A 14,113-nucleotide genomic window follows, 5' to 3' on the forward strand; every position below is an offset into this window, starting at 1 on the left:
TTCTGCCGACCTATGATCAAAGGCAGTCTAGTCATGACTAACCCACCTGTTTGAAACAGTATATCTTCGTTGCATTATCTAATATACCTTCCTTTATTTTGAAGATGTGACTGTTAATTCTAGCGAGCCATGTAACGGCGAGGAGATCTCTTGTTGGTTCTTAGTTTATGATGTGTGAAAGAGAGAGAGAGAGAGAGAGAATTTCCTTAGATAGCGAAAACAAAATGCAGTTTACCTGTCCGTTTGCGAAGACTAAATTTTCCTTCTTTTTCTCGTTCTTCTCTCCATTTTGAGGTAAAATAGGTTTTCCTTTGTTAGTCATCATGAAGAGATGAACTGACAATGAGCCAGTGGTATGGAGAAAAGTTGGAAATCACTGTTTAATAGAAAGGCAACAGCTTTCGGTAATAACTTAGAGCTTAGTTTGCCAGCGAATGATTCTACTGGCTGAATGTTTGTGTGCGTATGTGTGTGTACGTGTGTGTGTGTGTGTGTGTGCGTGCGTATGTGTGTGTACGTGTGTGTGCGTATGTGTGTGTACGTGTGTGTGTGTGCATAGATATAAAATTAAGCCAGTTGTAATGAAACAAGGAAAGGTGTCTCGTGATATAATGTTGTTTGCACTGACAGCTGAATTGGACAGTTAAATATATGGAGTGAGGTATGAGGGGCGAGAAGGTTTCTTTAGTTAAAAGGTAGCAGACACACTCTCATTCAAAAGCGCATATATAGATGTACTCCTACAGAGATTCTAGTATAAGAGACGGATACACATCGATGTATTTTCCTTTCTTTCTTTACTTGATATCGTTTCGCGCCACCCAAAACGTGCTAGTCCATGCCTTCTGCCTTTATTTTTTTAATTTTATATATAGTTAATTGTAGTATGAAGTTTATAACCTTTTGCTTAACCCATCTCCTTTTCTTAGAGGCTGAATACTGCGAGTTGCCCCACATGACCATCTCACACTAGTCCATTCTGAATAGGTGAGAAAAAGAAGGAATTTCTCCAGTACTTGAATGGTTCTTTACCCATCCCCGGAACTCGAAAAGCAAAGTTAACCACGGCGTGACTTGAACTTGCAACGCAAAGTACTGTAAAAATACTTCAAGGCATTTTGTACAACACTAATTCTGCCATTCGGTACCTGTGTGTGTACATAAACACACACACACACACACACACACACATATATATATATATATATATATATATATATATATATATATATATATATATATATATATATATATATATATATATATATATATATATATATATATATATATATATATATATATATATATATATATCTATATACACACACACACACACACACACACACACACACAGTACTCAGGTACTTCGGTTGATTGTATCGACTAACTCCCTCCACTCAAAATTTCAGGTCTTGTTCCTAAATTTAGAAACCATTATTAATTGAAAACAAGTTGTAGGGATATGCGATGTATCAGAAGAGTTATTTTATCAAAGGTTAATATGTAGGATATGCACTTTTTGAATTGTGTAATATACATAATTGGGTTACTTTTATGATACGTAAAGTTGTTTAGTGCAAGTCATCGTTGATCGAACAGACCTAACATCAAAAGAATTCCGGCCATTGAGGCCTTCCTTTTTCTTTTGTGAGCGTGTGTTTCGTATCAGGAATTATATTGGCTAATGCTGGGATTATCAAACTTTTCCTTCCAACATATCCTTCATGTTCGGCTGTTTTGGCGTACCCCTTGTGAAGAATATAGTTTAAAATAGAAGACATAGTCATTAATTATTTGAAGTAAAGACTTCCAAACAACATATTTGATTATATAAAAACCATATATATATATTAATTGCGAGGATGCTGTTTCGAAAAGTAGTAGGTTGTGATAACTTGAAAATTCCAATCTTTTTATAAATCACATGTATCTTGTAATTTCTCTTCCGTACCCTAAGGGTATGCGTTCTCTTGCTTAATACAACATTCATTATTCTTTATTACTGGCACAAGGTCTGAATTTTTTTGGTGATGTTTTGATTGAAAAGGAACACTGGTGGACATTGGAATTAGACACTGAGGGGAAATGGCTGTAACTTTTTTAATTTTGGCGATTTTCGTTTTCGATAATGTGTTCTATATGTCACGGTCATGCGATTCCCCCTAAAAAAAATTTTGACCCCCCCCTTCCCCCCCCCACCCCACACTTGATATGCTAGAAATAACAGCTAAACGCGGACAATCCAAATCTTGCATTGGTCCAGATGGACTATATGTAATCTGAACCTTTCCCCCACTTATTTATTATTTTTTTTTTACGGAATCCCACGTTTTAGGCTATGGAGATTCCGATTCTGAAAAAAAATTGTTTGAAAAATTTCAATTCCCCCCGTCACCAAGCAGGCTATTTACATGCTAGAAATAACAGCCAAATCTGGTTAGGGTTAGGGTCAGGGTTAGGGTTAGGGTTAGGTTTACCCTATCCCTAACTCAAAACCTAACCCTAACCCCGACCCTAACCCTAACCCTAACCCCGTTTGTCAAAGCGCATTTTTTCCTTCATATTTATTTACATATAGTCCATCTGGACCAATGCAAGATTTGGATTGTCCGCGTTTAGCTGTTATTTCTAGCATATCAAGTTTCGTGGTGGGGACTCCACATATGATCCTTTTTCTGTTTCAATATAAATGTAAGCCTTTCATTTTCACATCTAAGTTGCGAGAAGGCTATTCGTACGACCTGAACATGTAGAACACAATGTCAAAAATGAAAATCGCCAAAAAAAAAAAAAAAAAAAAGGGGTGGTCCCAAATTTATTTTTAGGGGGAATCGCATGACCGTGACATATAGAACACATTATCGAAAACGAAAATCGTCAAAATTAAAAAATAAAAAAGTTACAGCCATTTTCCCTCAGTGTCTAATTTCAATGTCCACCGGATCACTATATCTACCAGTGTGCTTACGTCTTTTTATTTTGATAATGATATCAGCTTGATTTGCTTTAATCTCATCTTCCCAGATTATTGCAGTCAAGTCATTGTCACTAGGTTCAACAAGTGCTTAGAATATTTATTTTTAGTTTTCTTGTTGAAGTGTCACCTTTATTGCTCAATAGATATATCTACCAAGCAGGCTATCTCTGGATATATTCTGATTTTGCAAAATCTAGGCAACTGTGATGTAGCAGTTTGTTTCTTTATGTTTATTCCATTTTCTACAATTGACATTGCCTCTTGTTTTATTATCTTATTTTTAAAAGACTTTATTTAGTTCAGAACTTTTGAACTTGTTACGAGGTTTTGGAGGTTTCTATATTATGTCACTTTTCTCTGTTCAGTCTTGCAAGAATTTGGCCAAGGTGAGGTTTCCCCTAATTTTTTTCTTCCTTCAGTATTTATTGAGAAGTGTTTTTGTTTCATTTTGTCTTGTTGTTTCTTTAAAAATACCCAATGTTTCTGTTGATTTGTACCATTCTAAAACTTCCCCCAGCATAGTTAGCTTCTAGCTAGTACATTATTGTTTGTTATATGAAGAAGCTTTTTTCTTTTTTATCAATCATCATGTTTCCTTCTACAGTACTTCTCTAGATCTATGGTCTCTCACACACACACACACACACACACACATTTTGTCCTCATGATAGCCTGTCTATTATTCTGTATACACGATGCACACACAGAAACACATAACATATCAATAAATCTTCTCTTAATCATTCTACCCAGGAAGACATGGCATGAGGTGGAAAAGCATGATCTTCAAACTTTGGGCCTCACAGAGGCAATGACTAGGACTGAGACCTTTAGTGATCTGCTATGCTTGAGAAGACCTGTTAAGCCAAGTGAAATTGTAATTGTGGCTGATGCTGGTATCATGTAACTGGCACCCATGCCGATAGCATGTAAAAGCACCCATTACACTCTTGGAGTGGTTGGCATTAGAAAAGTTATCCAACTGTGGAAACCATACCAAATCAGACTGGAGTCTGGTACAGCCTTCCAGCTTACCAGCCCTGGTCAAACCGCCAACCCATGCCAGCATAGACAACAGATGCTAAATAGTCATGAGGATGATGATGATGATGATGATGATGATGATATACAGAGAGATAGTGGAAGTTGCTTTTTGTGATCACTTTTGGATGGAATCACTTTGATAACAATAACTAATTGATAACATTTAGCATCATCATCATCATCATCATCGTTTAACGTCCGCTTTCCATGCTAGCATGGGTTGGACGATTTGACTGAGGACTTGTAAAACCGGATGGCAACACCAGGCTCCAATCTAATTTGGCAGAGTTTCTACAGCTGGATGCCCTTCCTAACGCCAACCACTCAGAGAGTGTAGTGGGTGCTTTTACGTGTCACCCGCACGAAAACGGCCACGCTCGAAATGGTGTCTTTTATGTGCCACCCGCACAAGCCAGTCCAGGGGCACCGGCAACGATCTCACTCGAAAATCCTACGGGAGCCAGTCAGGCGGTACTGGCAACGGCCACGCTCAAAATGGTGCATCTCATGTGCCACCCGCACAAGAGCCAGTCCAGGGGCACTGGCAACGATCTTACTTGGCTTGCCGGGTCTTCTCACGCACAGCACATTTCCAAAGGTCTCGGTCAGTAGTCATCGCCTCGGTGAGGCCCAATGTACGAAGGTCTTGCCTCACCACCTCAGCCCAGGTCTTCCTGGGCCTACCTCTTCCACGGGTTCCCTCAACTGTTAGGGTGTGGCACTTTTTCACGCAGCTATCCTCATCCATTCTCACCACATGTCCATACCAGCGCAATCGTCTCTCTTGCACACCACAACTGATGCTTCTAATGTTCAGCTTTTCTCTCAAGATACTTACACTCTGACGGGTATTCACATTGACATTACACATCCAACGGAGCATACTGGCTTCATTCCTTGCGAGCTTACGTATGTCCTCAGCAGTTACAGCCCATATTTCACTGCCATGTAGCATGGCTGTTCGTACGCATGAATCATACAGTCTGCCTTTTACTCTGAGTGAGAGGAACAGTCTATATTATCTTTTAATGTCTGTCTTCCATGATGGCATGAGTTGGACAGTTTGATAGAATCCAGTGAGCCAGAGTACTACATTGTGTTCAATGTTTACTGTGGCAGGGTTCTCCAGCTGAATGCTCTTCCTAACACCATATAGAGTCTAAGCCTACTAGGCGTTTTTTTCATGGCACCAGCACTGGGGAGGTCCCCATGTAGCTTGCAACACTAAGGTCCTTGTTGTCTGAATAGGGCTATGGTAGAAGATGAGGGGACAGAAGAACAAGAAGGGTAGTTGGATAGTGTTTGCAAGAGACTATGAAGAGAGTGAGGAGCAGTTAGAGAGAGAGAGTAGGGGAGGGGGCAAATATACAGAACAATGAACAAAGGTGGATCAATGATAAATATGAGTTGGATGGAAGGTTGGGGAGAGTAGGTGATGACTATAGATTGGGAAAGTTCAGGGGGTGAATGTAGTAATAATAGAGGGGTGATGAATGATACATATGGTCAGGGTGGTGGGAGAGAAGGTGCTGATGACAGTACAGGAAGGTGGTACTGGCATCAGCCACGCTCCAATGGTGCTTTTTACATGCCACCGGCATAGGTACCAGTCAGACAGCACTGGCATCGGCCACACTCAAATGGTGTTTTTTACATGTCACAGGCACAGGTGCCAGTCAGGCGGCACTGGCATTGGCCACACTCAAATGATACTTTTTATGTGAGACTGGCACTGGCATCAGCTACAGCATCAATTTCATTTGGTTCAACAGGTCTTCACAAGCATGGCATTTTGCCCAACGATTGAGGGTGCTTTTAAACGAGTCAGTTATGCAACACTGGCATCGGCCACAACTATGATCTCACTTGGCTTGCTGTGTCTTCTCAAGTATGGCATATCTCCAAAGGTCTCGATTGCTTGTCATTGCCTCTGTGAAGCCCAACGTTCAAAGGTCATGCTTCACCACCTCATCCTAGGTCTTCCTGGGTCTACCTCTTCCACAGGTTCCCTGCACTGTTAGGGTAGGGTGTGACACTTCTTCACACAACTGTCCTCATCCATACACATCTCATGACCATACCAGAGCAGTCATCTCTCTCGGCGCACACCACATCTGATGTTTCTTATGTCCAACTTTTCTCTTAGGACACTTACACTCTGTCATGCATGCACACTGACATTACACTGACGTTCCAGCGAAGCATACTAATTTCATTTCTATCAAGTTTACGCCTGTCCTTAGCAGTCACAGACCATGTTTCACTACCGTGAAGCATGGCTGTTCACACACAAGCATCATATAGTCTACCTTTCACTCTGAGTGAGAGGCTCTTTGTTACCCACAGAGGTAGGAGCTCTCTGAACTTTGCCCAACCTATTCTTATTCTGGCAGCTATGCTCTCAGAGCATCCACCCCCGCTACTGACTTGGTTGCCAAGGTAATAGAAGCTATCAACTAATTCTAGTTTTTCTCCCTGGCATGTGATGGGCTGCGTTTTCTGTACATTTTTGGTGTTTATTGCACATGTGCATCTCCCACACACAAAAACTATCTTCCCAGTCAATCTTCTTTTAATATTGCTGTATCTCTTATGTGTCCATAGCTTACACCGGGTACAATTTGTGGAGTTTCTATAAAATATATTTTATACATATGTGTGTCCATAGCTTACATATATGTGTCCATAGTTTACACCAGGTACATCTTATGGAGTTTCTATAAAATGTATTTTATACATGTGTGTGTGTGTGTGTTTGAATGTGCATGTGTGTATGTATGTGTCTACACATGCATACACCAATATTACCAGCCATACTGAACAATTTGACATAAGTACTGGCAGCACCAACATGAATGATTCCTCCACCACCATCACCCTACACCTTCCACATCTCATAAGTAGTGTGTTTGTTGCTTTGATTTTGATAGTGATTAGCGGTAATATATGAATAGAGTGATATTAATGGTTGTGTAACAGACACAACAGTTTATATGAGAAAATTTTGAGAACAATATCTGGAGCTGTGTTTCTAATAAACAGAACATTTTAAAACCATTTTAAATGTATTTCAAACCCATTAGCTTTGATAACAATAAACATTTGGCAACATTATGTGTAATTTTAATAAATCGTTTCCGCCACATTATATGTTTATGAGCGTGTGTAGGATGAAGTACCATTGACTTAACGAATAAATACATAATATTTAAAACTTTTAAAAGGAAAAAATCATAAATAAAATTACATAAGTAATTTGTTAGTTATTCAATTCCAATAGCTAGCAATAAAATCAGTTCTGAAATGAAGTCTTTCAGCTGTCCAGAATGTTGTCTCACAGTAATTACCTAGAAAACGTAATCTGATTATGTTACCAAGGTAACATAATTATCTTTGGAAGTGGGTATTATATAAAAAATTTATTCTAATACAGCAATGAATTCCGGGTAGAGGTAGGGGTCCACCAAGGTTCCGTCCTCAGCCCCCTATTATTTACCATAGTCCTCCAGGCAATCACAGAGGAGTTCAAGACAGGTTGCCCCTGGGAGCTCCTCTATGCTGATGACCTTGCCCTAATTGCGGAGTCACTATCAGAACTAGAGGAGAAGTTTCAGGTGTGGAAGCAAGGTCTAGAATTGAAGGGCCTTAGAGTCAACCTAGCTAAAACCAAAATCCTAATAAGTAGGAAGGTAGATAAAACACAAACCCCTTCAGGTAGATGGCCCTGCTCAGTATGTAGAAAAGGAGTAGGTAGTAACTCTATAAGATGTACCCGGTGCAAGCTATGGACACATAAGAGGTGCAGCAACATCAAAGGCAGGTTAACTAGCAAGTTAGTTTTTGTTTGTGGCAGATGTTCAGGTGCAATAAAGACTGCAAACAAACAGGAAACAACTTCTATCTCATTCCAGGGTGAAAAACTAGAGGTAGTCGATAGCTTCCGCTATCTGGGCGACCAAGTTAGTAGTGGGGGTGGGTGCGCTGAAAGTGTAGCTGCTAGAATAAGAATAGCCTGGGCAAAGTTTAGAGAGCTCTTACCCCTGCTGGCGACAAAGGGACTCTCACTCAGAGTAAAAGGCAGACTGTATGACGCATGCGTACGAACAACCATGCTACATGGCAGTGAAACATGGGCTGTAACTGCTGAGGACATACGTAAGCTCGCAAGGAATGAAGCCAGTATGCTCCGTTGGATGTGTAATGTCAATGTGAATACCCGTCAGAGTGTAAGTATCTTGAGAGAAAAGCTGAACATTAGAAGCATCAGTTGTGGCGTGCAAGAGAGACGATTGCGCTGGTATGGACATGTGGTGAGAATGGAGGAGGATAGCTGCGTGAAAAAGTGCCACACCCTAACAGTTGAGGGAACCCGTGGAAGAGGTAGGCCCAGGAAGACCTGGGCTGAGGTGGTGAGGCAAGACCTTCGTACATTGGGCCTCACCGAGGCGATGACTACGGACCGAGACCTTTGGAAATGGGCTGTGCGTGAGAAGACCCGGCAAGCCAAGTAAGATCGTTGCCAGTGCCCCTGGACTGGTTCTTGTGCGGGTGGCACATGAGATGCACCATTTTGAGCGTGGCCGTTGCCAGTACCGCCTGACTGGCTCCTGTAGGATTTTCGAGCGAGATCGTTGCCAGTGCCCCTGGACTGGCTTGTGCGGGTGGCACATAAAAGACACCATTTCGAGCGTGGCCGTTTTCGTGCGGGTGACACGTAAAAGCACCCACTACACTCTCTGAGTGGTTGGCGTTAGGAAGGGCATCCAGCTGTAGAAACTCTGCCAAATCAGACTGGAGCCTGGTGTTGCCATCCGGTTTCACCAGTCCTCAGTCAAATCGTCCAACCCATGCTAGCATGGAAAGCGGACGTTAAACGATGATGATGATGATTGTGTTGTAGCATACACATTAACACTTGCATTATATTTCTATACACAAACACACACATACACACACACACACATATATATATATATATATATATATATTTATATATGCATGTTTGTGTGTATATATGTATGTGTATCTATATGTATGTGTATCTATATGTATGTATGTGTGTATTTATGTGTATGTATATGTATGTATGTATTTATGTGTATGTATATGTATGTATATTTATACGAATGTATATATATATATATATATGTATATATGTATTTATATATATATATGTATATATATATATATATATATATATATGTATGTGTGTGTATATATATATCTATATATATATATATATATATATATATATATATGTATATATATATGCATATATATATATGTATATATATATATGTATGTATGTGTGTGTATATATATATCTATATATATATATATATATATGTATGTATATATATATGCATATATATATATGTATATGTATGTATGTATGTATATATATATATATATGTATATTTCGTCGTCGTCGTCGTCGTCGTTTAACGTCCGCTTTCCATGCTAGCATGGGTTGGACAATTTGACTGAGGACTGGTGAAACCAGATGGCTACACCAGGCTCCAATCTGATTTGGCAGAGTTTCTACAGCTGGATGCCCTTCCTAACGCCAACCACTCAGAGAGTGTAGTGGGTGCTTTTACGTGTCAACCGCACGAAGGCCAGTCGGGCGGTACTGGCAACAGCCACGCTCATCTCGATCGAGAAACCTCATGTGTCACCCGCACAAGAGCCAGTCCAGGGGCACTGGCAACGATCTCGCTCGAAGAAATTTCATGTGTCAACCGCACAAGAGCCAGTCCAGGGGCACTGGCAACGATCTCGCTCAAAAACCCTCATGTGCCACCCACACAAGAGCCAGCCCAGGGGCACCAGCAATGATCCCGCTCGGAAGATTTCATGTGTCGCCCGCACATGAGCCAGTCCAGGGGCACCGGCAACGATCTCGCTCGAAAACCTCATGTGTCACCCGCACAAGAGCCAGCCCAGGGGCACCGGCAACGATCCCGCTTGAAAGATTTCATGTGTTGCCCGCACATGAGCCAGTCCAGGTGCACTGGCAACGATCCCGCTCGAAAGATTTCATGTGTTGCCCGCACATGAGCCAGTCCAGGGGCACCGGCAACGATCCCGCTTGAAAGATTTCATGCGTCGCCCGCACATGAGCCAGTCCAGGGGCACCGGCAACGATCTCGCTCGAAAACCTCGTGTCACCCGCACAAGAGCCAGCCCAGGGGCACCGGCAACGATCTCGCTGGAAAAACCTCATGTGTCACCCGCACAAGAGCCAGCCCAGGGGGCACTGGCAACGATCTGAATTGAAAGAATTCATGTGTCGCCGGCACATGAGCCTGTCCAGGGGCACAGGCAATGATCCTGCTCGAAAGATTTCATGTGTCGCCCGCACATGAGCCAGTCCAGGGGCACTGGCAACGATCTCGCTCGAAAGATATCATGTGTCGCCCGCACATGAGCCAGTCCAGGGGCACCGGCAACGATCCCGCTCGAGAGATTTCATGTGTCGCCTGCACATGAGCCAGTCCAGGGGCACCGGCAACAATCTCGCTCGAAAAACCTCGTGTCACCCGCACAAGAGCTGGCCCAGGGGCACCGGCAACGATCTTGCTCGAAAGATTTCATGTGTCGCCCGCACATGAGCCAGTCCAGGGACACTGGCAACGATCTCGCTCGAAAGATATCATGTGTCGCCCGCACATGAGCCAGTCCAGGGGCACTGGTAAAGATCTCGCTCGAAAGATATCATGTGTCGCCCGCACATGAGCCAGTCCAGGGGCACTGGCAACGATCTCGCTCGAAAGATATCATGTGTCGCCCGCACATGAGCCAGTCCAGGGGCACTGGCAACGATCCCGCTTGAAAGATTTCATGTGTCGCACGCACATGAGCCAGTCCAGGGGCACTGGCCACGAACCCGCTCGAAAGATTTCATGTGTCGCCCGCACATGAGCCAGTCCAGGGGCACTGGCCACGAACCCGCTCGAAAGATTTCATGTGTCGCCCGCACATGAGCCAGTCCAGGTGCACCGGCAACGATCTCGCTCGAAAAAACCTCATGTGTCACCCGCACATGAGCCAGTCCAGGGGCACTGGCCACGAACCCGCTCGAAAGATTTCATGTGTCGCCCGCACATGAGCCAGTCCAGGTGCACCGGCAACGATCTCGCTCGAAAAAACTTCATGTGTCACCCGCACAAGAGCCAGCCCAGGGGCACCGGCAACGATCACGCTCGAAAGATTTCATGTGTCGCCCGCACTTGAGCCAGTCCAGGTGCACCGGCAACGATCTCGCTCGAAAAAACCCCATGTGTAACCCGCACAAGAGCCAGCCCAGGGGCACCGGCAACGAACCCGCTCGAAAGATTTCATGTTTCGCCCGCACATGAGCCAGTCCAGGGGCACTGGCAACGATCCCGCTTGAAAGATTTCATATGTTGCCCGCACATGGGCCAGTCCAGGAGCACTGGCAACGATCCCGCTCGAAAATCCTACGACGGCCCCGCACAATAGCCAGTTCGTACATTTATAAATGTATATATGTATATATGTATATATATATATAAAATACAAAAACATCCATACAGTTAGATGATACAAGAAAGGGACAACAAAACATCCAGACAGACAATACAAAGACAACAAGGATGGATCATTTGGAGTTTTCTATCCTCAGTCAAGTTCCAGATTATCTTTGCAATTTCGGCTTGTTATACTCGAGATTGCTCTAATCTGGCCAGCCCCAAGGAATAAACTAAGCTAAGAGCATTTGCTTCCTTGGAAGAAAGCAGTGAATGAATACAAAAACAAGGACGGAAAAAAAAACCGGAGAAATGTTACACAAATACAAATGCAAATAACAGGACATAACAACAGCTATCTTTTGACTAAGGACGAATTAAATTAAGCTGGCGTGTGTGGAAGTAAAGCCTTATGGCAGAGACATAAGATTTGACAGGCACAGAGAGGAATATAGATGTTGCATGGATGGTATTCGAACCAAGAAAGAAAGGTCAGGCTTGGCCGAACACCGGTCATGTGGGGAGAGAAGAGAGAGAGGTAGAGGCAGAGGGACAGAAGAATTAAGGAGAGGCAAGGAAAAAAATGAAAGGGACACAGTGAAGTGAAAGAGGAGGGAAAGTGAGCATGAAGAGAAGGCCAGGAAATGTGAGAGAGGGGAATGAAAGAACGAAGAGTAGAATGAACGAAGTAAGTGTGAAAGGGCTGATAGAAAGAAGGAAAGAATGGAAGAATAGAGTCATACAGAATTTAGATATATATATACTTACATATAAAAGACCAAAGTGTACGTACGCCACTATATTTTTATATATAAAAAATACAAAAATAGGACAAGAATGCAGGTAAGTAGCTTGCTTACCAATCACATAGTTTTGGGTTCAGTCACACTGTGTGGCACCTTGGGTAAGTGTCTTCTACTATATCTTTGGGCTGATCTAAGCCTTGTGAATGGATTTGGTAGATGGAAACTGAAAGATGTCCCTTGTATATACATACATACACATATATATATATATATATATATATATATGTATGTATATGTTTGTGTGTCTGTGTTTGCCCCACCCACCCACCATCGCTTGACAACCAATGTTGGTCTGTTTATGTCCCCATAACTTAGTTGTTCAGCAAAGGAGACTGATAGAATAACTACTAGGCTTACAAAGAATAAGTCCTGGGGTCAATTTGTTCAACAAAAGGCGGTGCTCTAGCAAATGATTGAAACAAATAAAAGAATAAAAGAACAAAAGAATATGTATGTATATATATATATATATATATATATATATATATTTTGCTTGTTCTTGTCTGTCTTTTTATCATCTATCTGTCTGGATGTTTTATTGTTGCCTGTTGCGTTCTTGTTCCATCCTCTGGATTTATATATACGTATAGCGGCGCATGTACACTTTTGCTCACCTTGTAAGTAAGTATGTATCTAAATTCTGTGTGACTCTTTTACTCTTTCATTTAGTTCCCCGTCACACGTTCTTCGTTCTTCTCTTTTTTCTTTTTCCCGTTCCCCCTCTCTTACCTTTCTTAGCCTTCTTTCCTTAATCTCCCTACTTTTCTTCCACATTTATCTACCCTGTACCTTCTTTCTCTTTGTCCCTTTGATTTCATCTCTTCACCCCCCCTCCTTGCTCCTTAATTTCTCATTCTTCCCCCAATTCTTCAATCCCTCTGCCTCTTACCACTCTCCTTTACTTCCACCTGACTTCACTGTCTTTCTTGACTTCACTGCTGGCCACTAAGCATCTCATATTCCTGTCTCCTGACTTCTATCTATTATGTTCCTGCCTCATAAGTTTCACTCTACACATGCCAGCTCAACTTAATTCGTCCTTGTTAGTTAAAATACACCTGTTGTTATTTCCTTGTTATTTACATTTTAAATTGTGCAACATTTTCTCCGTTTCCTTTAGTCTTTGTTGTTGTACACATTCGCTTGCTTTCTCCCCAAGGATTCAATGCTCTTAGCTTATATTTTTTGGAACCAACCAGATTTGAGCAGTCTCAAGTGTAATTGGCTGAAACTGCTGGGATTTTCTGGTTTCTTGACTAAGGAGAGATTGCTGCAAATGACCCATACTTGTTTGTCCTTGTCCGTCTTTTTATCATCTATCTGTCTGGATGTTTTATTGTTACCTGTTGCATTCTTCTTCCATCCTTTGAATTTATATATACATATAGCAGCGCATGTACATTTTTGCTCACCTTGTAAGTAAATATACATACATATACCATACCAACTTTTCTTCATTGGACACTAAACTCAGCTTGCAAAGACCTGTTGGAGCAAGTGAGATCGAAACTGAACCAAATTCAATGAGTGGCACCCGTGCCAGTGGAGTGCTAACAGCACCATCCGAGCGGGATCACTGCCAGAGCAGCGGTCTCGCTTCCGTGCCGGTGGCACGTAAAAAACACCATTTGAGCATGATCGTTTCCATCTTCGCCTTACTGGCACTCGTGCCGGTGGCATGTGAACAGAACATTGGACTGACTCCTGTGCAGGTGGCACGTAAAAAACACCATTTGAGCATGGCCGTTGCTAGTACCGTCGGACAGGCCCTCATGCCGGTGGCATGTAAAAAG

At 42.4% G+C, this 14,113-nt stretch overlaps 1 protein-coding gene across 1 annotated transcript in view; it reads right to left on the reverse strand.

The window, feature by feature from the left end:
* LOC106871723 (leucine-rich melanocyte differentiation-associated protein) overlaps window positions 1-665 on the reverse strand; it is a 40,963-nt gene extending 40,298 nt beyond the window's left edge. Inside the window, exon 1 of the mRNA XM_089347994.1 lies at window positions 236-665. Coding sequence (XP_089204120.1) covers window positions 236-325 — 90 coding nt within the window. The 5' untranslated portion in view covers window positions 326-665. The remainder of the gene's footprint in view (window positions 1-235) is intronic.
* Between the last annotated feature and the right edge of the window lie 13,448 nt (window positions 666-14,113).

This window comes from Octopus bimaculoides, chromosome 2 (genome assembly GCF_046866305.1).
Source record: "Octopus bimaculoides isolate indiv1 chromosome 2, ASM4686630v1, whole genome shotgun sequence".
NCBI classification, from domain to species: domain Eukaryota; kingdom Metazoa; phylum Mollusca; class Cephalopoda; order Octopoda; family Octopodidae; genus Octopus; species Octopus bimaculoides.